At 38.5% G+C, this 27,600-nt stretch overlaps 2 protein-coding genes across 6 annotated transcripts; both read right to left on the bottom strand.

Moving 5' to 3' along the window:
• Window positions 1-13,743: 13,743 nt before the first annotated feature.
• On the bottom strand, window positions 13,744-19,479 carry LOC132614615 (uncharacterized). Of its 3 annotated transcripts, none has more exons than XM_060329110.1 (2): window positions 18,778-19,479; window positions 13,744-16,252 (listed from the first exon to the last, which is right to left on the bottom strand). In XM_060329110.1, the coding sequence occupies exon 2, from the start codon at window positions 14,916-14,918 to the stop codon at window positions 14,151-14,153; it is 768 nt and encodes a 255-aa protein (XP_060185093.1). In that variant the 5' UTR covers window positions 14,919-16,252; window positions 18,778-19,479; the 3' UTR covers window positions 13,744-14,150. The 3 variants fall into 3 exon arrangements, with proteins under 3 accessions (XP_060185093.1, XP_060185094.1, XP_060185092.1); XM_060329111.1 differs by having other exon boundaries at window positions 13,744-16,221; XM_060329109.1 differs by having other exon boundaries at window positions 13,744-17,795; window positions 18,778-19,475.
• Window positions 19,480-22,650: 3,171 nt separating this feature from the next.
• On the bottom strand, window positions 22,651-26,405 carry LOC132613775 (uncharacterized). Of its 3 annotated transcripts, none has more exons than XM_060327993.1 (3): window positions 25,996-26,405; window positions 25,823-25,900; window positions 22,651-22,954 (listed from the first exon to the last, which is right to left on the bottom strand). In XM_060327993.1, the coding sequence occupies exons 1-3, from the start codon at window positions 26,146-26,148 to the stop codon at window positions 22,892-22,894; spliced, it is 294 nt and encodes a 97-aa protein (XP_060183976.1). In that variant the 5' UTR covers window positions 26,149-26,405; the 3' UTR covers window positions 22,651-22,891. The 3 variants fall into 3 exon arrangements, with proteins under 3 accessions (XP_060183976.1, XP_060183977.1, XP_060183978.1); XM_060327994.1 differs by lacking the exon at window positions 22,651-22,954 and adding an exon at window positions 23,305-23,637 and having other exon boundaries at window positions 25,996-26,401; XM_060327995.1 differs by lacking the exon at window positions 22,651-22,954 and adding an exon at window positions 23,305-23,634 and having other exon boundaries at window positions 25,996-26,395.
• Window positions 26,406-27,600: the final 1,195 nt, after the last annotated feature.

The raw sequence follows: 27,600 nt of genomic DNA, 5'->3' as shown, positions 1-27,600 counted from the left end.
TCTCTTCTATGTAAGAAATAAATAAATTACTTTTGCTATAAAGCTAAGGAAAGAATCTAAGTGATTACGTAGGACAAGGCTGGTAGCAACTAATTACTAAGCTAAAAATATTAGTCACACCAGCAAATAAACAAACATCAAAGAATGAAAATGAGATGATTAAAGCCATATTTGGCTCCCGTAGAAGAATGAAGTTTTCAGTGATTCGCCGTTTGGCTAGCCACTCTCTTTGTTTTCTGTTCAGATGAGTGTCGAGAGAATGAGAGCTGTGAATGATAGAGGAGATGCACGTTCAGGTCTTGCGATGACGTCGAGTCCCAAAGGGGAACTCTTTTCCGAATGCAGTGAATAGGGCGCGGGAGTCTCGGATCTACGCTTGAACGCGAATGACGCTAGAAAAAAATTCTAGTTAAAGAGTCAAAATGGTTTACAACATTCCGGTAATTCCGGGGTTAATTAAAGTTAAGGAGTCACCACCTAATTATTTAGGGTGAATTAGGAGATGAACAAACATCAAAGAATGAAAATGAGATGATTAAAGCCATACTTGGCTCCCGTAGAAGAATGAAGTTTTCAGTGATTCGCCGTTTGGGCTGCCTACGTATCCCACCACGGGAATCAGGTCAGCGTAGTTCGTAACGTACATTAAAGGAAAGGTTGCAAACTAGGCAATCTAATCTAATGTCGTCCTTTGATTTCTCCTTGAATTGATAGCCTTCATGCTTATGTCATTATCTATCGGCTATTTCGTTTTCTTCCAAATGGAATCTTGTCTTGTCCTCTAATTTCTTGGTTGCTCTCTCGAGATATACTTTATTCATTCGTTTCATTTTATGTCACAATCATAAAATTGGCAGATTTGATAAATAAAATAGAAAATAACGATAAATAGACAATTAAGGAAAATCAGAAATGCATTCATAGATTTTGCAATTAAGCTTCCAAAAGATGAGGCAAAGCAACAAAACGTTTTGGGCACGATTCAGGCCTCAATTTTTAAAATCGTGCTATTTCACAAGTTCACTACATGTCCAATCTACCAAGACTCCCGGCGAACCAAGGACGGAGTAGAAGTCCAATTCTTCAAAGTCTCTCCTGGTTCGGCACCCCAGATGGTCGGTGTCTCGGTGTTGTGAGTAGTTGTAGAAGCAATCTTCATTGGTGCTTGTCTTTGGACTGTTCCCACGGGAGCAACAAAAGTTGATGACATGCCCTTTTCCATCTTTCCAATTGGCATAATGGCTCCTTTCAAATCCCTATCTTCCTCAACAGATATCATGTCTACGTTGGCATTTTCGTGAGTAGGTAAAGGTTGTTGTCCACATTGGGCCGAGCTCCAGTAAGTTGGATCGCTCCTTCCTTAATCAAGGCTTCGATTTTGTTTTTGAGACCATAGCAATCCTCAGTGTCGTGCCCGCCAACTCCAGAATGATATGCACAACGTTTGGAGCCATCAAACCATCTTGGAATAGGATCGGGAATTTTCCCTTCAATTGGTTGTATCACGCCTGCTGCTTTCAATCTTTCAAATAATTGAGCCAAGGGTTCAGCGAATCGAGTGTAATTATGGGTATTTTTTATTTCAGGCTTTGAACGGGATTTAGGTGTAGCATGTAGTCGATTTTTGGAAGTTGGAGCTTAAACGGATTGATATGGACGTGGGTTTTGATAGGGAGGTGCTCGGGGTTGATAGTAGTTTGCTTGGGCGTTGTAGACAGGGTAAGGAGTTAGTGGAGCTTGGTAGGGTTCAACATATTGGTAAGAGTAGAAAGGTTGTTGTGGATGGTTAAAGTATGTAACGGCTTGGCTCGGCTTATGTCCTTGGATATTCATAACTGCAGCTACATCTTCTTTCTTCTTTTTGTTCCCGTTGATTGAACCAGATTGAATAGCTTTGCTTACAGCTTGCAAAGCAGTAAGATCCTGAATTTTTCCTGATTTGATTCCTTCTTCTAAGGCTTCTCCCATTCTAACAACTTCTGTGAATTTCTGCCCCATCATGCCTAACATTTTCTCATAATATATGCCAGCTTGGCATTCAATGAAGGCGACATTCATTTCTCTATCACTCATCGGGGGTTGAACCTTGGCTGCTTCTGACCTCCAAAGCAATGCATACTCACGGAATGACTCAGTTGACTTCTTAGTTACCTTAGTCATGTAGACTCTATCTGGTGTGATATCGGCGTTGAAACTGAATCGGGCCATGAAGTCTTGTGCCATATCACTCCAACCACGCCATTTACGGACATTTTGCCGCGTATACCAAGTCAGAGCCTCACCAGATAAGCTTCTTATGAATAGCTTCATCCTTATATTCTGATCTCTACCTACTCCAACCAGTTTGTCACAATAATCCCTTAAATGCGTATGAGGGTCGCCTGTTCCATTAAATGTATCAAATTTCGGCGGCTTGTAGCCTACAGGCAAATCAACGTCAGGCTGAACACACAGATCTTCATATTCTACACTCTTGCTTCCCCTAGCAACTTGAAGGTTTCTCATTGCTTCTTTGAGACTGTGGATCTCTTTTTACAATATGTCATCTGCCCTTGCTTTTGCATCCTTTTCCACTTCCTCGTATTGATCCACCTCGGGCTGGAACTTGGCTGTTACTGGGTTGGTAAAGGCTTGTGTTTCCGCTGCATATACCGGAGGGACATATTGCGCATTAGGAGTGACAAAATGTGCCCCTTGTATATGCTGGGTTGGATAAGTTTGGACGGTGGGAATGTTTTGGACTGGAGGTGGTGTGTTATAAGTGGTGTTTATAGGTAGTTGGTTTGGTGGGTTTAGAGGAGTAGTTGCAGGTGGCGGATTAGTGTTGGTGGATAAAGGAACATAAGGAGTGTGAACTAGCGATTGATTTGGTGGGTTGACGAGTGGTGGATTAGGAGTAGCATAGGTAGTGTAGGTGGGTGGTTGACTTTGTGAAGGAGTATAGACGGATGACGGATTTGGTGGATTTGCGAGGGTGATTGGAGGAAAGCTGTTGTTGGTAGGTGCATAGGGCGAAGCGAAAATCACTCCGTGCCGCTTGCTGCGCGAAGTCAAACTTCGCGTGGAGCAAAATGTTCAGGAACTGGAGATTCAAGTGATGGAAAACGAGGTGGATTTGGTGCGACATTTCTAGGTTCAGGAGGTGGACTTTGGAGTGTGACGGACAAATTGGTCAAGTCCCTAACCCGATTCAGTTCTCCACGTAGGTCCTCAATCTCTTGAGTCAAGCGGGCGATATGTTCATCATGTTGAATAGTAGTTCTATGTTCGGAAGTCTCGGGAGGATCACTAGAGATCACGATGTTTTCCAAACCAGTTGAAACAGATGCGGCTGGATCAGACATAGTAGTTTTCCTTCCTTGAACAACCCAACTACGTCGAGGTAATGATGACGTCTTTGACCTTGTGAGGTAAGGATGGTCGGCCAGTTCGAATGTCAACACGAATCAACTCTTTTAGGAAAAAATAAAAAGAAGAAACATAAAAATGCAAATGACATTAGTCTCATATTAAAATATCTAAGTGAAGTCATGATCACGTAGAGTCAAATAAGTCATGTAGCAAATAATTCATCAAATAAAGGCAAACAAGTTGTCAAGCAAATGTAAACAATGTATATCGAATAACAATAACGCGTCCTAATATGCATGTGACCTCTTTGTGCCAGAGGTAGGCCTAACGTTTGTTTGAAGGGTAAAATGCGCCATAATACGTCATCCCATTGCTTTTGGCTAATTAAACAAATTCTATTTCCCGAAATAAAGTACAAAAGTAATGTAATATTTATTACATATCAAATGAATACAACATAAAGTGTTTCCTACTCTAAATAAAGTAAATACAATTTCCTATGTCTAAATTTCTAGCTCCATTTTGCGATGCCCTTGGTTCTCGTCAATTGTTGATCACGGATATACTCCAATGTAGAATCCATACCTACCATAGAAACGTTAGTCATTCCCTCCCTCCTAAAGTTTAATTAGTTAGAGCAAATAGTCAATATTTAGGCACAATTATCCTTCAAACATGTACATAAAGTATGATTAGTATCACTTGGGGTCGCGAACCCACTTGGACGTTTGGGTAAAGTCATCTAATGGGCTTAATACACCAAGGGTATTGAACCTCCTAGGTCATGAAATGTATGCTCCTAATAAAGGGTGTTGGTTTAGCTCTACTCTAGGTTGACTAAGAGTTGGTTTCTTATGACACAAGGCTCTCCCAAGTGGACAACTTGGGAGTGGAAAGTCCGTGGCTGTCGACTGCACCGTCGATCGACTAAATCCATAAGATCGATCCAACTAGAGGGTGATTTAATAGTGCACGGCCGCGAACCGCGAAACCGCTTTAAGTGTGTGAATTTATGTGAATTTTCCAAGAGTGGAGGAAAGTGAAACGAAATGACAATTTATCAAAGCAAATAACACATAAACAATTTATATCAAACAAAACAATATATCACGCAAGCAATTTATAGGATGTGAAACAGTTTAAAGCAAGTAAAGTAATTAAGTTAGCACATAAAGCCTAATTAAAAAAAAACTAAGTTTGTTGTGGTTAGAACCTAAGTAAGTTCCCCAGCGGAGTCGCCAAGCTGTTATACCTCATTTTAACCGGAGTCAAAATGGTTTACAACATTCCGATAATTCCGGGGTTAATTAAAGTTAAGGAGTCGCCACCTAATTATTTAGGGTGAATTAGGAGATGAACAAACATCAAAGAATGAAAATGAGATGATTAAAGCCATACTTGGCTCCCGTAGAAGAATGAAGTTTTCAGTGATTCGCCGTTTGGCTAGCTACTCTCTTTGTTTTCTGTTCAGATGAGTGTCGAGAGAATGAGAGATGTGAATGATAGAGTAGATGCACGTTCAGGTCTTGCGATGACGTCGAGTCCCAAAGGGAAACTCTTTTCCGAATGCAGTGAATAGGGTGCGGGAGTCTCGGATCTACGCTCGAACGCGAATGACGCTCGAATCCTTTTCGAGTGCAAAACTCAACATACCCAAACACACGAAACAAAAGAAAGTTTTAAAACAAGAGAAAATAAACTGGAATTGTTGGTAAACTCTACTTAAAATTGATTTATTGATTAAACGGGACTAAGTTTTGAAATGAAAGTCTCAATTTAGGAATTTTTGATACCCAACCCAGATTCCAAAACCCCTTTTTTTTCGATCTGCCCCCCAAAAAAGCCCCCCTTCGGCTTAGGAGTTAGAGATATATTTATAGGTGGAAGAAGAGTGCTAGGGTTAATGATTTTGAGCGGGATTTCAAAGTTGAATTAGCTATTTGAAAATCAAAATCGAATCTCTGAAGTTGCTTTCTTTTTCAGAAACTTCAGAAGTGTTTTTGGCCATTTATGTTGACCAAATCGTTGAAGATGAGAGAGGAGATGTTTTGCACGAGAATGGAGTAGAAAAGGTCTGTGATGGTGAAAGAAGGTGCAACAGTCGTCCAAAAATGAAAGGGAAAGAGGAGAAGACGACAAGGTATGTGGCTGTTGTCTTTTTTGTGATGAAGAGATTAGGGATTTAATTTAGATAGTGGGTCGGGTTAAGTTATTAAAGGATATGGGCTGGTCTGTTAAAAAATATGGACTGGTCTCGAATTGGGCTCGTAAGAATGGGCTTCGACTAGCTGAATTTGTTGGGTATTTTCTTCTTCTAATTAATTCCTTTTGGGCTTCTTAGTAATTAACTTCTACAACTTCTAAGTGATTAACTTGTATATATATTATGATGACAATTAGTAAAAAATAAGGACTTAATAAAATATTGACTTATGATTAATTTAATGGCTACAAATCCTAAAATGTCATGATGACAAACCATTGACAGTAAAACAGTAAAGATATAAGGAATAAGAGGGATAACGATATTAATAATAGTAACAATAAAAAATAATAGTGAAAATAAAGTATTTAGCTCGTCAATAAAGTTAGAAGCCCAAAGAAATAAATAGGAATAAAGGAGAGACGAAATTGGGTGTCAACAGCCCCATTTTCCGAAGGGAAGTATTAACTTCGGGAAATGGATCCGAATAAAGCCAAATAGGCTGTACCTAGCCACATAGGAAAAGATGTTCCCATCAGATCCTTGCACTCTGCCCGATGTCAGTTCATAATTACTTCAGCGCCCTAATCAATCTTAGGAATCCGCCTCGTGTCAGAACTCTTGTACTCCTACTGTATAGAGCCCATACACTTTCTCCTTGCTATGCACTCTGAACAGAAACCCTAAACCTCATATTTTCAACAAATCTTTATTTGGCTCTACCAAGTTCTATAATCTCTTATGAGTTTCGAATTTAGACCATTATCTTCCTCCGTTTGACGCTATGCATTAACCTTGAACAAGACTTCACTACCGTTGCTAACCCAAAGTTGTAACACCCCGCATCTTGGAACCAAGTTTAAACTCATATCATTAAAGTTCTAGTGGGTTGACAGGTCTATTTCGGGCAACGATAACTCCTTGATCTGTTGTGAATCTGGAAGAACTTCCTTGTTGAAAGTTGTAGCCCTATTAACAAGATTTCCAACGGTATATTATGGGGATTAAATGGATATATGTGCAAAAAGTTATGCCCCATTGACTGAAGCCTGTTCGCTGGAAAATCGCCTGCGTTACGGTGACGAGTTACGGACCGTAACTCGTGTTACGGACCGTAACAGTGTACCGTAACACAGACGAAATTTCCAGAACCTCACTGGAAATTTTCATCAAGATACGGTCCGTCCCTTCGTGTTACGGACCGTACCTTGTGTTACGGACCGTAACATCGGACCGTAACACAGGGAAAATTTCCAGAAAGTTTCTGGAAATTTTCATCAGGGTACGACGCGACGTTACGGTCCGTACCCTGTGTTACGGTACCGTAACGTGGGCGCGTTTTGGTCCGCATTTGAGATTCGGGTCAACTGACTTCGGGAGGCCATAACCCCATCGTAAGTTGAGAATTTGGGAAAACTCAAAGAATGAAAGTTGTAGATTATTGAAATATCTTTCCAACCATAGGTTGTGGGTTCACAGGCGACGTCGGGATTGGGAGATATGGACGTTTTAAGACAGAACAGTCCCGACCCGTTTTCAAGTTGGGTCAACCCATTTTCCCTTGGTATTTAAAGAAAATGAAACCCTAGAAGCCTCATTTTTTCCCCTCATTTCAGATTTTAGAGAGAGGAAAAAGAGAGAGAGAAATTTAGAGAGAAGAAGGAGAAAATCAACCAATTTTAAGGCCCCGAATCCTAAAGCTCGTGAAGGATAAAGTGTAGTACGAGTTGTGGTCGTCATTTTAAGCTAAAGATCGGGCTTGGGAGTGTTGATTTCGTGGTGACTACCCAAAAGGTAATATTTCTACTCCCAAATCATTTATAATTGTGAATTGATGATTTATTGGGAGAATAATGATTGGGTTGTTGAAGATAATTATATGAACTATGTTAGAATTGTTGGGTTGTTGATTTGGGATTGTTGTATTCATATGGATTATGAAGAATGATGTTAATTGCATCTAAATGGGATTGTAGAAATGACTAGAAGTAAGAGAATGGGGATTTGGTGAAGAAAACACCATTAATGAGGGTTATAGAGCTTCATGCCCACTAAGTGTTTGATAAAATGCTTAGATGAACAAAACATGGATATTGTTGCTAATATAGAATCCCTATGACTTGTATGCTATAGATTGAAGTTGAAGGGGGTGAAGGACATTGTGATACGCTCAAAAGCGGAAGGTTAAGGTATGTAGAACTTCCATCCACATGTGGAACTTCTATGTTCTTCCCCGTGATCCGTTTAGTAAATTCTATGAAGTTCAACTCCTAGGGCATTAAACCCAATGTATTGGTAGCCCGTAATTATGTATGTATGTATGAACATGAATTCCATATGTATGTTCGTTATTGTGTTCCTAAACCTCCATTTCGGACATTAGGAATCCTAGCTTAATCCATGAATCATGAATTCTTTCTCATGTGTTCTCATTATGCTCATATGAAACTGCATGAGTTATTTTTACAAGTTATTTCATGAAAATATGTTTACAAGTCCTTTCGTGAAAATCATGATTTCAAGACAAGTACAAGTTAATTCACGAAAGTCATGGGCTTCTTAGCCAATTATGTTATTTTCATGTTCGGGAGTTGTAATAATACCGAGAAGGCTCAGATAGCCTGAAACTACGTATGCCAACGTAGGATAAGAATCGCTCCGCCCAGTAGGACGATTCCTTCATATGTTTCCCATTGAGGGATTTGGATCCATTTATGTTATGTTCATGTCTCGTGCCCCGGCAAGGTACGAGATGGCTTAGCTGATCGGGCAGAGATCAGACTCCACGCTTCTCCCCGTGGTGGTTTATGTCGGTATTACAGATTATTACAGATCATTTCAGATTATCTCATGCTTACAGTACTCATGTTTTATGTTCAGTTTCAGTACTCAGTTTCAGTTTCAATTCCATGTTATGTACTCATGCTCATGCTCATGCTCATGTTCATGTCCCAGTTTTTAGTTTTTAGTTCCTATCATGTTATTCTATGTCCCATGTTGTTCTTCCGGTTGCTTTACATACCAGTACATTCAATGTGCTGACGTCCCCTTTTATTTCCCGGGGGCCTGTATTTCACGATGCAGGTACGGATTTACAGGACGACTCTTCTGATCATTAGGATTTGCTCGTGCTAGCTTATTGGTGAGCCCCATTTCATTCGGGGTTTTAAGCATTGTCTTTTCTATGTAGTTTTGCATGTAAAGGTATGCTGGGGGCCTTGTCCCAGTACGTATGACTTCCAGTCCAAACTCAAAATAGAGGTTTCATAGACTAGACAAATCAGTTATGTCATGATAGACATTTGAAGTCATATGGGCATTTGGGCACACTCATGTTTAAACAAGTACTTTATTATGTAATATGACCTATTATGTTGTACAAAGGTTCATCATGCATTCATGTCATATTCCGCTTATAATATGAAATCATGTTAGTTCAGCAAGTCATGTGGTTCGCTCGGTCACATGTAGTCAGGCACCGAGTGTCGTGTTACGTCCAGGCCATGGTTCGGGGCGTGACAAAAGTGCAGACCATTCTTCGTCACTTCCCTTGTCAGCGATGGGGGCGAGCAGCCCTGAGGAGGAGTTAGAGTTCCTTGTCGTGAACATTCTTCCTACCGGTTTCCAATATGCTAACGATTGCAAAATCTCTTCTCATCTCGATCTTGTGGATAAATTTGAGTCCTTAATTGATGATGCTACCATCCCTGTAGTTCGGAGTGATTGCAACCTCGGTGCAGATGTCGACGTCCGGTCTGTTGAAAGTGGGGCAAGGATCAACCATCATGTTGTTGGTTACTCGATGATCTGTAACTATCCCTTTGCCATCGGGTTTTCTCTTCCCATCCTTAAGTGATTGAGGACTTCTGTCATCGGTACCGTGTTTGTATCGGCGAACTTGCTCCACAGATTTGAAGGCTCGTGGACTGCCTCGAAATTTTAGCCAACATAGCCGGGGTTCCTTTTACCCTCGACCATCATATATATATACACACACCCCGGGTAATCCGAGGGGGAATAGTTCATCTGCTTCCTCATGGAGCTCGAGACCTCATAGATCTGGAAGATTACTATGACAAGGGTTGGCTATATCGGTTCGTAATGATCCGTTCAGACCAACTCCATTGTTCCCTATCCGCAGACTTCCCAGAGAAGTGGAACCCCACCCCGAATCCAATCGAACTTGAGCTTGTAATCACTATCGTTAGATGGGTGGTTGCACTTTTAGGCGTCTCCCGTGATGTAGGCCATTCTTGGAGGAGCATGGTGCCCAAAGGATGGAAAGGCAAGAACCATGGTAATTCCTATCTGTTTGTAGAGCTCTTTAGTTTTTCCACTTCATACTCTAACTTCGACTCTTCGACTTTCAGGGATCCCGACGAAAAGGTCTTTAAAAAGAAATAACATTATCGACGAGGGTGCTGAAGATGCCACTAGGGGAAGGAAGACTGTATCGGTGAGAACGTCTAGTCGACGAGTCTCTACAAGCACCTCGACCGTTCACTCAGGGATAGGCTTTAGTGTCAGAACGATCCGTATCATGGAAACTCGACGGGAAATACCTCGTGATGGATCACTCTCGATGATCGTTCTTGATGAGAAGGATCTACTGGACCCAAACAGCCCTGGTTCAGCTGCTCCTGAGGAAAATCCCGGGCTCATTAAGCTGATGCTTAATATTGCATTAGTTCCCTAGGGTATAAGCCGAAGTTCTCAACCTTCGGTTCATTATACCGGTTCGGGATTCCCCTCTGTTCTAGCTTAGGACCATAAGTTAGGCCCCTTTTGTTTTGTGGAACTGATGTAACCGAGGAAATTGGAAATTCGTTATATGAAGAAAATAAGTAGAACTTGTGGACTGGTCCTTTACCAATTTTTATCAACCGCAGTTGGCCTTCGTCCTTCGTTTAAGCTTTCCTCTATGTTGAATTCAAGTTTGTCATATCCTGTAAGTTTTGAAGCAACGCGAGAAAAGTCAAAATGTCTTTTCAGTGGCCTCCATGTTTATCTGCTTCTCGTTCCATCTCGATGTTTGTAGTTTGCTCGAGCTATGCTCAATCATGACCGATACTTGGTTGAACCGGCGTTGATATTGGATCTCGATCATGTCGAAATCTTCAACCACCTATGTTGGCCTAAATCGTAACATATCGGGAGCTTTAAGGCAGATTTGACCTCAATTTCACCTGTACACAGTAAGTAGTTTGAAACGACGGGAAGTGGAAGTAGCTTTGATTCCTTCTCCTGTAAGGTTCACATGAGCTGATAGAATTAAACATCCTACCAGTCATGTCATTCTGACATTAGCCGCGCGTTGTATTCTAGTTGGGCGAGTCGACAGTTATGGAATGGCAACCCTCCTGGCCGCCCTCTATAAAAGTGAGATCTTCCCTTTCATTTTTCATCTTTAGAATTTTCACTCTCCAAAATTACCTTCGTGCCTTTGAATACGTAAACCTTCATACATTCATATTTCCAAACTTCGTAGATTCAACTAATCTTCTTAGGTCTTCAAACCTTTATATCATACCTTTAATCCTTGCTATTTTCAAAACAATGACTAAATCTTCGAAAGTCAAAATCAATGAGTCTTCCTCGGCTCTAAAACCGGAACCGATAATGTCAGATTATGCCCCATCTGATTACGTTATGACCAAGCATTTTAAGTTCGAGAGGCCTTCTCAGCAAGGGGATCGGGGTGCTGAAATATCAGATTATATATGCACAATTCCCCCGACTAAACTTGAGCAGGTCAAGAAGGAATATGGTTGGGAAGACAACGAGGTCATTATTCCCGAGCATGTTGAAGCCCTCACGGCCCATGTGGAGGGGTACCTGAGTGTTTTCGCATACCCCTTCACATTCGGTCCACTCGACCCGGTGGTCGTGGACTTGTGTAGAAGGTACGAGATCTATCTTGGTCAGATCCACCCTCGTTTTAGAGGATCGTTATACTCCTCCGTTATTTTGTGAATATCGTGAATGAATCTTTCACAATCAACCACCTCCTCCGGTTGTATAGTCCCCGGGTATTTTGGGGCAGCATGATTAAGCTCACACGACGAGCAAGGAAAGGTCCCTTCTCTAGCCTTGATGAAGATAGGGACCGGGGCTGGCAGGGAAGATACGTCTGGGTGAGGACCGAGGACCTGATTCTTGCCGATAAGATGTCGTTCCCAAAGAAGTGGAATTCGAAACCGTAAGTGAATTATATTTTTAAACAGCTAAGTGGCACCCCTAATGTTTTATTTGTGACAATTTTTAAATCTGTTATTATATTTGCAACAATTCCTCGAACCCTTAACGCGGTCACCAATTTGGAGGAATGGATCGATAAAATTTGCCCTCAGCTTACTTATGTCGAGCGTAACTGGCGTTTGCTATCCAGGGGCAGATGGGAGGCCGAGAATCATGGTAAGTCTCCAATCGAGATGTTGTTCTACCTCCTCTTATACTATGTCATAATTCGTTTAATTATTTTGTTCTTTCTTCTTTGCAGGCCTTTTAAAGGCCACCAAGATTTGAGGGCAAGATGAAGATGAAACTTCGGAAGATGAAGCCCATGTTGAGGCCACCGGTGAGGAACAGTCCTCTAAGCTCCCTACCCTTCCGTAATCCTAGGTCAAGATTACCGAGGGCGAGAAAAAGAAAAGACGGTCCTCCGAACTCTCCGGTGCTCCTTCCGAGAGCAGAAAGAGGTTGAGGCTTACTATTAAGGAGGTTTCTAAAGAGGAGAACAGGGCCCGGGTTTTGGACCCTGGAGCCATCAACCAATTCAAGAATCACTCTGATGACGAGGACCTTATGTTAGTCAGGCACCGGCCCTATAAGGAAAACACGAACCAAGAGCTGAAAAGCTCAGAAGAAACCATTCCACAGCTGGTGGAAAACACCAACCAAGAGCCATCAGGCTCGAAAAGTAATGTCCTAACACTAGTGGGTTTGGAAACCACCGGATCGAGAGAGGGAGTCCCCGAGGATGCTGCTACCATGGCTTTTTTCCACTCAAAGAACGGGGAAGGAGACGGCCATAGCAGCCAGTTCGAGGGATACTTTCGCTGCCTCGGGCTCGAAGGTACCTTATATCCCACCTTTATATGGTATAGGTTCTGTCCTTCCTATGCAAGCTGTGGCTTCGGCTGAGACCATTATTTGCATACAGAACTCACCGCTTCAATTAACGCTTTCCCGACCCGGGAGCCCCAAGGCTACAGGTAAAACGGCCGAGGAACCTGTAGTGTTAAAAGATGTTGTTGGTCATCCTTCCGATAAAGACGCTATCATGGTCAAGAGACATTCGGGGTTCAACCATCTACCCGTCCCTATAGCTGATCGATTTGGGGTTAACTCTGGTCCCCGATTGGAGAAAGTTTTCCCGGCTCCGAGCATAGATCCGAACGAAAAAAGGTGGGTCTTGTTTTTTGTGCCGGCCGATATGAACATGCTTTCTGGCCAGATAAGGGTAGCCAGTAAGGTTGACAGCCCCTGCCTTTTTAACGAGTCTCAACAGGCCTTAAACCAAGTACATCCTCTTCCTCTGTTTTATACTTAGCTTTTATTTCCCTTTCTCATTCTAATAATTATTTCCCCTTTGTTTCAGGCCTCGGTGCTTCACCATGAAAGCTTTCACCGACTAAAGATGGAAATAGACTATCTTAAGGATCGGCTCGAGCAGAAAACTCGAGAGACGGAATCGCTCCAAAACCTTTACGAGCAAAGTCAAGAGTTTATCTCGAGCTTACCTGATCCTTCCACTCTTCAGACCGATTTAGAAATGACCCGGAATGAGGCCATCGAGGCCAGACGGGAACATGACCTCCTAGCAGAGAATGTAAGGGCTTTTTAAGTTCATAATAGGCGGTTAATAACTGACGCTAACACTATCCCTTTTGAAGCCCGGGAGTATGTGATCCAGATTGACTAGTTTTGGTCGGAGCTCAATGAGATTAAACCCGAGCTCAAGGCCTTCAAGGGTAAGATGGATGGTGTTGTCTCCGAGCGAGAAGCTCTCAAGGAAGACTTGGCGTCGGCCAAGGATTAGCTCTGTGTGATGGTTGAGAAGGCTAATAAGAGGTCAGCGCTAATTGCTGAGCTCCGATCGAAACTCGCCTTGGCCGAATCGGAGCAGGACAATCCTGGTCGTGATAACATTGATCTGCAGGCCAAATATAACGAAGTCGTGGGCCAAATCTCGAGTTACAATGGGATGTTGGCTCAGTATAAATTTAATGTAACCATCAAACATCTCGGAATAGGATCGGGAATTTTTCCTTCAATTGGTTGTATCACACCTGCTACTTTCAGTCTTTCAAATAATTGAGCCAACGGTTCAGCGAATCAAGTGTAATTACAGGTATTTTTTATTTCAGGGTTTGAACGGGCTTTAGGTGTAGCATGTGGTTGATTTTGGTAAGTTGGAGCTTGAACGGATTGATATGGACGTGGGTTTTGATAGGAAGGTGCTCGGGGTTGGTAGTAGTTTTCTTGGGCGTTGTAGATAGGGTAAGGAGTTAGTGGAGCTTGGTAGGGTTCAGCATATTGGTAAGGATAGAAAGGTTGATGTGGATGGTTAAGGTATGTAATGGCTTGGCTTGGCTTACATCCTTGGATATTCATGACTGCAGCTACATCTTCTTTTTTCTTTTTGGTCCCACTGATAGAACCAAATTGAATAGCTTTGCTTGCAGCTTGCAGCTTGCAAGGCAGTGAGATCCTGAATTTTTCCCGATTTGATTCCTTCTTCTATGGCTTCTCCCATTCTGACAACTTCTGTGAACTTTTGTCCCATCATGCCTATCATTATCTCATAGTATATACCAACTTGGCATTCAATGAAGGTGGCAGTCATTTCTCTATCTCTTATCGGGGGTTGAACCTTGGCTGCTTCTGACCTCCAACGTAGCGCATACTCACGGAACGACTCAGTTGACTTCTTGGTTACCTTAGTCATGTAGACTCTATCTGGTGTAATATCAGTGTTGAAACTGAATCGGTCCATGAAGTCTTGTGCCATATCACTCCAACCATGCCATTTACGGACATCTTGTTGCGTATACCAAGTAAGAGTCTCACCAGATAAACTTCTTATGAATAGCTTCATCCTTATATTCTGATCTCTACCTACTCCAACCAGTTTGTCACAATAAGCCCTTAAATGCGTATGAGGGTCGCCTGTTCCATTAAATGTATCAAATTTCGGCGGCTTGTAGCCAACGGGCAAATCAACATCAGGATGAACACACAGATATTCATATTCTACACTCTTACTTCCCCTAGCAACTTGAAGGTTTCTCATTGCTTTTTTGAGACTGTGGATCTCTTTTAACAATATATCATCCACCCTTGCTTTTGCATCCTTTTCCATTTCCTCATATTGATCCACCTCGGGTTGGAACCTGACCGTTACTAGGTTGGTAAAGGCTTGTGTTTTCGCTGCATATACCGGAGGAACATATTGCGCGTTAGGAGTGACAAAATGTGCCCCTTGTATATGCTGGGTTGGATAAGTTTGGACGGTGGGAGTGTTTTGGATTGGAGGTGGTGTGTTATAAGTGGTATTTATAGGTAGTTGGTTTGGTGGGTTTAGATGAGTAGTTGTAGGTGGTGGATTAGTGTTAGTGGATAAAGGAACATAAGGAGTGTGAACTAGCGATTGACTTGGTGGGTTGACGGGTGGTGGATTAGGAGTAGCATAGGTAGTGTAGGTGGGTGGTTGACTTTGGTGAGGAGTATAGACGGATGATGGATTTGCGGGGGTGATTGGAGGTAAGTTGTTGTAGGTAGGTGCATTATTTTGTGGCGGGAAATGTTCAGGAACTGGAGATTCAAGTGATGAAAAACGAGGTGGGTTTGGTGCGACATTTCTAGGTTCAAGAGGTGGACTTTGGAGTGTGATGGACAAATTGGTCAAGTCCCTAACCCGATTCAGTTCTCCACATAGATCCTCAATCTCTTAAGTCAAGCGGGCGATATGTTCATCATGTTAAATAGTAGTTCTATGTTCGGAAATCTCAGGAGGATCACTAAAGATCACGATGTTTTCCAAACCAGTTGAAATAGATGCGGCTGGATCAGACATAGTAATTTTCCTTCCTTGAAGAACCCAACTACGTCGAAGTAATGCTGACGTCTTTGACCTTGTGAAGTAAGGATGGTCGACCAGCTCGAATGTCAACACGAATCAACTCTTTTGGAAATTATAAATAAAGGAAGAAACATAAAATGCGAATGATATTAGTCTCATTATTAAAATATCTAAGTAAAGTCATGGTCACCTAGAGTTAAATAAGTCATGTAGCAAATAATTCATCAAATAAAGGCAAATAAGTTGTCAAGCAAAATGTAAACAACTATCTCAAACAACAATAACGCGTCCTAATATGCATGTGACCTCTTTGTGCCAGAGGTAGGCCTAACGTTTGTTTGAAGGGTAAAATGTGCCTTAATACGTCATCTCATTGCTAATTAATAAATTCTATTTCCCAAAATAAAGTACAAAATTAGTGTAATATTTATTACATATCAAATGAATACAACATAAAGTACTTCCTAATCTAAGTAAAGTAGATACAAGTTTGTCATGTCTAAACTTCTTGGCTCCATTTCGAGGTGTCGTCGGTTCTCATTTGTTGTTGATCGAGGCGTACTCTAATGTAAGGTCTTCATACCTGTCGTAAAAATTTAGTCGTTCTCTCCTCCCTAAAGTTTAATTAGTTAGAGAAAATGATCAATATTTAGGCACAATTATCCTTCAAACATGTATGAGTGTCACTTGGGGTCGTGGACCCACTTGAACGTTTAGGTAAAGTCATCTAGTGGGATTAATACGCCAAGGGTATTAAACCTCCTAGGTCATGAAATATATGCTCCTAATAAAGGGTGTTGATTTAGCTCTACTCTAGGTTGACTAAGAGTGGGTTCACTAGACGCAAGGTTCCGAGAGGACAACTCGAGTGAGAAGGCTACGCGATCACACGGAAAATACGGACACCCCGCGCATATGCCAACTCTCCTAAAATTTGAGATTTTGAAAGAAATTTGTGGGTGCGCAAAACACACCTCGCGTGTACGTGTGATAGTGTGAATTAGAAGTGGAGAAAAGTGAAACGGAATGACAATGTATATCAAAGCAAGTAACACATAATCAATTTATATCAAACAAAACAAGATATCATGCAAACAATCTATATCAAACAAACAATATATCACGCAAACAATTTATAGCATGTGAAAAATTTAAAGCAAGTAAAGTAATTAAATTAGCACATAAAGCCTAATTAAACTAAGTCCGTTATGATTAGAACCTAAACTCCCCAGCGGAGTCGCCAAGCTGTTATACCCCATTTTAACAGGAGTCAAAATGGTTTACAACATTCCGATAATTTCGAGATTAATTAAAGTTAAGGAGTCTCCACCTAATTATTATGGTGAATTAAGACATCTAAAATTAATTAAAGTCGTTATCTAAAGTTAACTCCATATATAGTCTACGAAACGTATGAGATTCTAGAGTAAGGGTTCAATTAATTTAAAAGGAATGTATTACGCACCCTTCAAGATCCATTAAAAATTATTAACCGACCGGACTTATAGTTAATTAAAAAAGGCTAAGTATTAGTGTAAAATATAAATCAAGTCAAAGTATTTGGAGAAAGGTAGTTAACTGTATCAAGTTTAGAAAAATATTTGTTAACGTGAATTTAGCTACGGTAGCGATAAGCAGAGTGTAAAGATTTATAACAAGACTCATAGAACAAAATAAATTATGAAAAGGTTGCCTTAAACAAATACATGTTTCAAACATTGGAAAGTAGCAAAAGTCTAAAGTTTGTCTTTTAAAATCAGTCTCCGTTTTTATTCTTAGAATAAGCTAAATTCCATGTCTCAAATTTTGATATTTGGAGAGCATAATCTTTACTTCCTAATTTGAAAAAAAAGTGTCAAAGCTCCAAGAGGAACAATTAAACTCCACTTAATTTAAGCCCTCCTAAAATGGACAGAATGAGACTTGGTTAAAATAGAGCAGTTAAACATTTTACGATGATCACACAACTAAGATAAAATGTTAGTCAACCCCAAACAAGTAAACAAGCAGCATCAAAAATAATCAACAGCCAAAATCGGCTCCCAACAGAAAGATTTGATTTTTCGTGGTTCGCTTTTAAGCGATGTAAAGCTAGAACTGATCGACGATGTGCAGACTCCATGTAGTAGCGGCGGCGTTGAGTCTCAAAGTGAAACTCTTCGGCTCCGGTGTGTCATGCAAGATAAAGAGAAAGAAAAAGTGTTTTAGTTAAACAGGAGAATGTCATCGTCAACAGTACATAAAGATGTTAAACCAAACAATGAAGTAGAAATCATATTAACATCATGATTCACAACAGAACATCACAAACACTATATATATATATATATATATATGCCTCTCAACATACGTGTTACTGAAAATTATCGACATAAATGTTTGATTTCTAACAGATTATTAAGTGTCCGATGAATTATTACGAAGATAATATGACAAACATTTACTTAGTAACAACCAAACGAATTTAGTTTTGACTCCAACTTTTTAAAATGCTAAGTCATCTAGAATAATCCATAAACATTCATGACTTCTCAATTTCATCCCAGCAACATGATATTTAAAGATATGAAAGAAGATGTTGAGCCATGATTTCTACTGCAAATAATTTTAAAACTTTTGTAGCCCTTATAAACTAATCAAACTTCCAGTTCAGGTCATGAGATCTGTATGATATGAACAAACTCTTGATCTAATAGGCAATTACATTAACTTAACTTGAAACAAATAGACATTGACTACATGAAGCAGCTCAAGGATATTTCATTCAACACACTTTTTAACACAAAGCATATGAACATAGTTTCTAACATATGTAGAAGACTACAAACATTCTGTCCATAAATCTTTTACACTCGTCTTCAGCAATTTAAAGGAAGAAACTCCCAAATATGGTTCTTAAAACATGGAAACCCCAGTCAAGAACATGATTCAAAAATAGTCGTATGTCCAACATAGAAAAATAAGGGCATGATTTCTATTACACTCAAATGCTACGACTTCGGAGATTCGAAACAGTAATCAATATCATGATTTAATCATAAACATATATGCATACAACGGGACCCTAATAGATTTTTCCGAGCAAACACAGAATTTTAATTGAAAGAAGCCAACGGGTCAAAATAGGATCTGAGTTTACCTCTTGTTGGTACAGTGAACAGGGGCCGTCGGCGTCGAATCTACTCTCTCGTTATGAATAGATTCAAACCTCGAACCAAATGAGTTCACAAAAAAACAGTAAAGAGAAATACAAGAGCTTCGAAAAGGATGATAACAGCTAAATACTATAAGTAATTTCAATCATGTGTATTGGTGTGTTTTTGTTTTTTTTTTATATGGGTGTTCAAGCTTGTAAGAAAGTGTTCTTGAGTGTCCAGAACTTCTTTTTTGGCTAAGACTTAGCGAGTATTTATAGGCGATGTGGAGCTAGGTTTTCAGATTCATGAGCGGGAACTTGAAATCAAACATTCAAAATCGAGTCAAGGCTCGTTCTAATCGGAACGTTGAGGTTTTCTTCACATGTTTTGATTCAGATCTTACCGAAAATGGTGAGATCTTCTCTGGTACTGACCTGCTATCTATTTGGCTTCATATGAGTCTTGTGATAGGCTAAGATGGGTGTAGGGAAATTTGCACAAAAATGGTATTGATAAAGTCTGTCAATGACTGGTGTAGTTCTGATCTAAACTGAAAATGGAGTGAGGAGAAGAGGGGGTGCAGCTGTTTGTTTAGAATTAGGGTTGAGAAATGTTGGGTTTAACAGAGAAATGGGCTGCTCATTTGGGTATTAGTTAGGCCATAGAATGGGCTTCAAATAGCCGAATTTGTTGGTATTTCCCTCTTCTAATTAATTTCTTTTAGGCTTCTTTGTATTAACAAAATACTATATATATATATATATATATATATGTGTGTGGGGGGGGGTATGCCCGTGTGTGTGATAATAATAATAATAATTTACCAATTAGCATTAATAAGGTGTAATTTAACATGATAATCTTATTATTAGTGGATAAAATATAAGGTAATAATATAGTAAAAATATTATCTAGGTTATATCTTATGATTAATACGTAATTAGTAAGTAGCGATGTACAAGGTATTAATAAATAATAATACTTTAATAATAATAATAATAATAATAATAATAATAATAATAATAATAATAGTAATGTAGTGCTAGTAAAAATAAAATATTTAGTTTATTAATAAATATTAGAAGCTCAAGAAAATTAATTAGAATAAAGGAAGGACAAAATTGGGTGTCAACATATACATGTATCATAAAATAGAGTGGAGTAATTTTTTTAAATACACGAAGGAGTTGTGTATTTCATTGTATTTATATACTGATAACCCTTTTGGTTTGGCTGTATTTAAATGTATTCGAGTTCAGATCAGTAAAGTCGCCGCCTGACGTTGCATCAGTGGAATGTATTCGTTGTATTGAATGTATTTACACTCACAAATTGACAAAAATGAAAAATACAGTCAAATATGATCATAACTCCGACAAAAATATAAACTACACTGTATTTAAAAGGGAAGAATACAATAACATCGATCGGATCTTTTAGAAAAAATACAAGGGAAATATAAAATACCACTCTATTAAAAAAAAAATACAAGCGAAATATAAAATACCACTGTATTTACACAAAAAAAATGAATACATTCAAATTCTTTTAAAAAATCCTCACTATATTCGGGTGTATTTTATTATTGAAATACACATTTTCTCCTTCAAAATACAAGCGATTACATAAATACACACTATAGAAAAAAATAAAAGCGAAATACATAAATATCACTGTATTTACACCGAAAAAAGATGAATACGTTCAAATTCTTTTAAAAGCTCAGATCAGAGATGAGAAGCCATCATAAAACTCAGATATGAGATGAGGAGCCATCGGAACACTCAGATCTGGGATGAGGGATTCATTGGAAAACTCCATCTCCATGAGAATGATGCTCTGGATGTGAAGGAGAAAGAGATGAAGCAATCACTTGATTTTGACAAGGAAAGGAAGGACAAAAGCATCGAGGAGATGACTGAAGAGGCAGATGAATATAGAAAACTTTTCTAGTGAAAAGGAGGCATACATGATCTAACATTTGGATTTCTTAAAAACTATGTGATAACATTCTGCTTTCACAGCAAGGAATTCCCATATGAGAAGGGAGTTTTACTCATTTAAAAAAAAAAAAAAATCTCCATCGGAACACTCAGATGAGAGTTTCGCCGGAGCTCCGGCGTTGGTGGTGGAGATGGAGGAGGGAGGGAGGGGAAGGGGAAACAATATCTGGGGTAGGAGAGGGAAACAAAGAGAGAGAAAGGGAGGGGTGAGAGAGAAGATAGGTTTGGTAGGCGAGACAAAATCAATTTAAAAGAGAAACTTGTAAAATACAGAACACTAGTTATGATACGTAATTTAAGAAAATATTTTAGCTAGAAAAAAAAAGTGGTTAATATTTATAAATAAGTCTTAGAGATAGTTATGACAAGTAAATTTTTCAAAAAATAATGTTACATATTTAATTAAAAAAATTATATAATCCACCTAAACTTTCGTTAGGAAAAGGGCAATTTTAGGCTCAACTTTAACGTTAAGGGCATCTTTTATCCAAATAAGTGGAAGGAATAACAAATTTGATCTAATAGGTGGAAGGATGACATTTTTTAATCATTTCTAATAGTTTCAAGGCATTTTTGGCCTTTTCCGTTTTCAAAACTGACCTTTAAATTGGACGTTTATGATGGAGAACAAGCTTTAATTGCACTCCCACAGCTAAAAAGCTAGTTATTTACATGATATTCACACATTTCATCACTCGCAAGCACTTGATAAAGACGCTATATGCACCACATTATGATTAATGTTAATGGAGTAAGATGTAGATTAACCGAAGCAAAATGACAAAACTTTACTTAACCACATAGCATTCACTGAATTCATTGCTACATCATTGTGTGAATAAATATTTCCCTACCACTTCTTAGCTACCGTGATCCACATTATGTATAAGTCGACAATAGAATACCGATGATTTGATTCGACCTATTATTTTAAATCAATCATATAATATACCATTATCTTTTCATTATTTTATTTTGCATAATAAAATTTAACTTTTCCAAATTGTCCCGATCATGTCGATTTCTCTGTTATCCCATATGGTTCAATTAATTTTCTGTACCTTAGTTCTAAAAAAAAAATGGTATAGTAATTAAGTACCTCATTCTAAAATAATGACAAAGCTCGATTTTGTCTTTTACCACAAGAGCTTGTAGACGAGCAATGCTTAAGGTAAATTTTGATTTACAGGACAGTCACAATAGCACACACTCTCGAGACACTCTATTAAAAACAAAAACAAAAAAAAACAAAAAATAAAAACCTGTTATAAATAGGGTTGTTAAGTTGCTAACGAAAAATATACAATTCAGGTATAAAATCTAAAGAAAATAATAAGTTTGTAGCATCACAGTAGAATTTTTGGAAAAAGATATCAATTTGATATTTGATATTTGACATTTGAAAAAAAAAAAAAGAGGAGAAACTTACCTTTAGCGTATTGTTGTTGAAAAGTGTCGCAACGAGTTTAATGACAATTGCTTGTAATAAGCTTTTGTGTTACTTGAAATCGTTCCCACTTGAATTGCGAGATCCAAATTTCAATACCTCACTGTTTTTTTTTTTTTTTTTTTTTTTTTGAAGTAGAACCTCAATATTTTTATTAAATTTAACATGTAACATGTAAAATATATTTTACAGAGAAACTATTTTATATCTCAGATTTTATCTTGTCATTGCACAATTTGGAACATGCTTGACGGAGAAACTTCGAAAGCATATGAATCAAATTATATACCAAGAAATGAACTATGTAACTATTACTTTCGATATCTGAAAAATTCACAAAGGCCACTGGCGCATGATTCGTCACTGCTCAAATGCCATGACTATGTATCGATTTATCTACGTCTTGCCAAAGGACAAAGTGAATATTAGGATTAACTTGCTGCATCGAACTTAATAGAATTGATAAAGTATAGCTATTAGCATAAACTCACAGTTCAACTGTAAGTATCTGTTTGCCTCTGCATCTTTGAGACTTGAATTGATTATTTCTTGGGCAAACGAAAACCTACATGCTAAGTATAAGAATAGCACCCTTCTAGCACAACATGAGAAATTCTCAACACGTAAATTAAGAGTTGGACACAACTGTGCATTGCAATGAATTAATTACAGAGTCTCGACTCCAACAGGTGAACCCGGGTTGGCTGGGTCGATTCTATCCATACTTTCCTGCACGATGAAAGCTATTAATCAAACAAACTATAGTTACTGTTTATTTTTCACACTATTTGACGGTATAATTCTGGACAGTACTTTCTCTCATGTCAAGGAGAATCAAAAGTTTTGTACATAGTCAAAAACATCCATTTTTACACTATTTGCAAGCGTATAATTTTCAGACGAAGCAATCCAATCGAACCCCATCAACTATATAACGTCAATGCACATCAATCTCTCAAACATATATGTCTTTCCCCAATGCTCGCAATTAGGTAGTTGACACTTCTTCTTCTTGTTATAACTACTTACAGACCAAACTTCTGGAAAGACAAGTTACCAAAAAGTCCACTCTTCCGAGAGACACTAATAAAAATCAATATATTTCAACCTTCATCTTTAATCTAAAAGCTAGAGGCTGGAATTTACATTATGATTCACCAAAGCGGCTCAAGAAGCATAATGTAGATAGCCAAATTAAAGACAAGACTGATATTTAAAACAGCAAGTTTACAAGCCATCATACATAACAGTACGGACGGACTAAGCAAGATTATTAAAGCATATTCTGTACAAGGACAAGCCCGATGAGGAGCGACACGGTCAGCATAACATTATTTTTATCAACAGGACTTGAAAGCAAGAGTTGCAGATAACCCACTTCAGCTCTTATGAGCCTCTTCTTCAGCCTTCTGCTAAAGAAAATAAAAATGGAAGGTGAGAATAAAGTTCCAAAATCACGTCTACCAAGCACAAGCTGATTCAATTTTTGTAGTTTAGAAGCCAAGCAACTCATTCACTGGACGCATACGTTATCGTTGAATTATCTCAAGGTCTTCAAATGAATATCAAGTTGATGTACTCGCATGTGTTTGCATATTTTTTTATGAACTCATGTTTTGATAAAAATAAAAGTAGTTTAGAGAAACAGAATATGATCATCTAGCCAAAGAATCAAACCTAGTTGCTCTGCTTTAAAGAACAATATAGATTTTCACATTCAAAAAATTCCAAAGTAATGAACAGGGAAGAGCCAACACAAAACATGGATCTAAAAATTAATAACTGGCACGTTGGGAAGAGTTTTTAGTTCATTAAATATGAGCTCAACCACCCACCGCCTCAACCAACTTTTTGAAGATTAAAATTCTATATGTTGAAGATGAACTTCAGAATCATACGAACTTCAGAATCATACTTCTCCCGTGTACAAGCCATATGTGGGAAGTAAAGAACCTACAAAATAATATGGTTCTCTACAAATATCAACTGATCTTCTATATGGACAGGAACTTTAAGAGTGCATTAAAACTTAAAGCTATTCCTCAAATGTACAAAATCATCCAACAACCTCCTCAACAACTCTCCTATTTCTTTATTCTGTAAGAACAACATGTCGGTTTCAAAATCTCACTAAAGCTCTTCTAGAAATATGATCGTCCCCTACCCAATATTGAAGGGTTCCTATTGGGTGCACAGTTGTGACAAAAAGTATTATTACATAGTTAAAGATTCTAATTCAACTATTGCCAAACCATGAAATACAACTCATCTCTACAAGTTACATCTAATTCAACCATTTATTGATAAAAGTAAAATATGAGAAAGATTGGTTCAACCAAAAATGTTCCATTTTTCAGAATCACGAGCAACTGCCTTCCAAGATTCAATTGGTATAATTTTAAAAAAAATTCAAATAGACATAACCAACGCATTATGAAATACAAGTGGTATCCTAGCCCTCCATTATTGAACCACATACATTTGAATGGACTAATGGCAAAGGAAAGTCAACTCTCTTTTTAAATGATTTACACTAATCTTTCTGGCAAGACAACATTCAGCAATTTCTCAGAAAGATCTCAGATGTCTTTCCTTAACCAATCTATTCACTCGATCTTGCTCAATGTGATCCAATCTTGCATACCATGTACTAATGTTTACGTCTTTTTTACTAGAATAACATGTCATATATCTTGGCTCATATACCAATCATATGTAAAGAATTACTATTTAACACCAAAAATTCATCATACAGATGTCTAGAGCCCTGGTCTAGAGTTATTTTTCAAACAATGCTACTAAAATCTAAACAACGTCACAAACCAAATGACCCCTTATTTAGTGAGATTTAACTCTGTTTCCAAGAGAAACAGAGTTGACTTAGGGCAACTTTCTTAACCTGCCAAGTAATTTCCAAAAACTCCCACTATGCCTTAAAAGCTCAAAATAGGCCACGTAGCAGCTTAAGCATATGCAACTTCAACGAATTCTTACTCAATTAACAAGTACCGTACACAATCCTTCTACCATCTCTTTAATTTAATCTTATATTAACAAAGAACATTAAATTTATTTCCTTCTCGGTTAGTCTTGAAAGAAGGCCAAATTAAAAGGGATTCTCACCAAATAAAAACCAAAAACATTCTATTCTTCAAAGCAGTATAAGAATAACCACTTGTTTGGATGGTTGTTACCTATTATATTGTATTGTGTTGTCAATTTAAATATAATATTTGTTTTGATGGTTATTTTAATTTTATTGTATCATATCGTTAAATTCATTGTTACTTAATGACGAAAAATCTCATTTTCTTTAACACCAATTTGGTATTATGATATTATTTTTTTTTTTTTTTTTTTTTTGATTTTATCCTTACTAATATAATCATATTTTATCTTTGTATCAAAAGGTATAGATACCTTTTTATGATAAAAGGTATAGCTCTATATCGTACCTTACCTTCTTTTTTTTTAGGTTTGCCTTTCAAATTAGTGATGTTTAACATTATGTATCAATAAACAATTCAATATATCTACACATTGTATTCATCAAAACAATATAATACAATACAACACAATATATTATGAAACAATTACCTTGTCAGCTTTCTCTCTTTCAGCTCTCTCCTTTTCAGCCCTCTTTCTCGCCTTCTCCATCCTCTCCCTTTCCATTTTCTTTTTCCACGAAAAAACACGAATTCTTACTATATAAATAATCTTTAACCAACCAAATTCAAAAGAAAAAAAAAGAAGATGAAAAATAGAATTACCTGAATGTAAACGGTCTCTTTAGCACGTTCTTCTTCACTGAGAATTCGACCTGTGCTGTCGCTGAAGTAACGAAGACCCGAAACCGATGATCGCCCACCACCTTCCATTAAACGACGAAGTCCACTGCTTGAAACGACAGATCTCATGGCCATAATTATCTTCTCCTAGATAGGATTTTTAATACTGTAAAAAAAAAGTCGTGGCTTGATGACAAAGTCAGCAGAACCGAGGTGTCACCCATAAATATGGCTAGCTTATACTATTGATGATGTGGCAAGCGAGTGGCGTGCTGAATAACAATTGGATTCTCGGAATAGAGGATTGCCGAAACCAGTTGAAAGTTCCAGATTCTGCGCTCTCACGGGTTTGTTGCCACGTACTATGGTCAGCTCCCTCGCGTCTATTCCCTCGTTCTGTCCGAGATTTTAGATTTGGACACATAAATTAAGGATTCACGCGTTAAATTTGTTAATTTAGTTAAGAATGTGGCAAGGATAACTTTGGAAAAAGAATGAAATAACTTACTGATGGATTAAAAATTTCAATTATTTTAGATTAATTTTTAAAGATTAAATTCTCAATTATTTTGAATTGGAAGAGGTAATAAATTTTAGGATAAATTAAGTAAGGGTGTACTTTTTTTTTTTTTTTTTGGTTACCCCCATTTTGGAAGACAGTATTTTCACACTTCCCCTAGCTTAATTAAGGGTGCATTTGGTATGAGGGGGAAAATATATTTTTTTACTTATTTTTTGGCTATTGATATTTTATTGATAAATAGGCAAAAAGTACCAGTACTATTATTTTAAGTACCTCCACTATACTAGTTATGGAGAGGATTCGTGCCGGATGGAACACGGCGCTTCGAACGGCATTACCCTTCTTCACTCACGCGATATTGCTGGATCGGGCTTTCGCCCATTGTCCAAGATTCCCCACTGCTGCCCTCCGTGGGAGTCCGGGCCGTGTCTCAGTCCCAGTGTGGCTAATCATCCGAAAAGACCGCTACTTCAGCCCTCGAATCAAGAAAAAGAAATTAGAGACAAGAATCAGGGGATACACAGAGTTGTACTCACAAGTTTGATTAAGAAAATCATTTTTCGTCACTGAAACGACGGCAGGAGTGCCCTTTTTCTATCAATAGAGGGAGGCTCGACCGGAAAGAAGATTCGCTCGCCCGAGACTCGACCCCCGATTTCCCATACTATTGAAACCAACAAGAAAAAGGGAGCCATCCCATCCCAATAGCGTATATTTGGAGCTCAATATGAAATCCTATTTTCTTGCAAGACCCGTTCGGATAAGGGAAAACTTTCTTTTCTGTCAAAGAAGCATGCTTAACACAGCCTATAGCATAAAGGCATTCGAACCGCGTCTAAACTAAATGTTGGGCAAGGGCCTTTTTCAGGACAAATGCCAAATGCAAAGAAAGCAGCGCAGAACCTTCCCTTTTCTTCTCTCTCCTTTCCCTCATCTCCCGGGCCTCAACCGAATTTGCTCCATTTTGCTCAGTTGGGGAGCGGAGGTACCTCTCTTATCTACAACTTTGGCGAATAGTGAAAATCATTATTCCCTCCAATCTTTATGGAATGATTTGACCCCCA

Source organism: Lycium barbarum, chromosome 10 (assembly GCF_019175385.1).
Source record: "Lycium barbarum isolate Lr01 chromosome 10, ASM1917538v2, whole genome shotgun sequence".
NCBI classification, from domain to species: domain Eukaryota; kingdom Viridiplantae; phylum Streptophyta; class Magnoliopsida; order Solanales; family Solanaceae; genus Lycium; species Lycium barbarum.
Note: the sequence above shows the minus strand (reverse complement) of the source record. Positions and strands in the feature narration are given on the sequence as shown.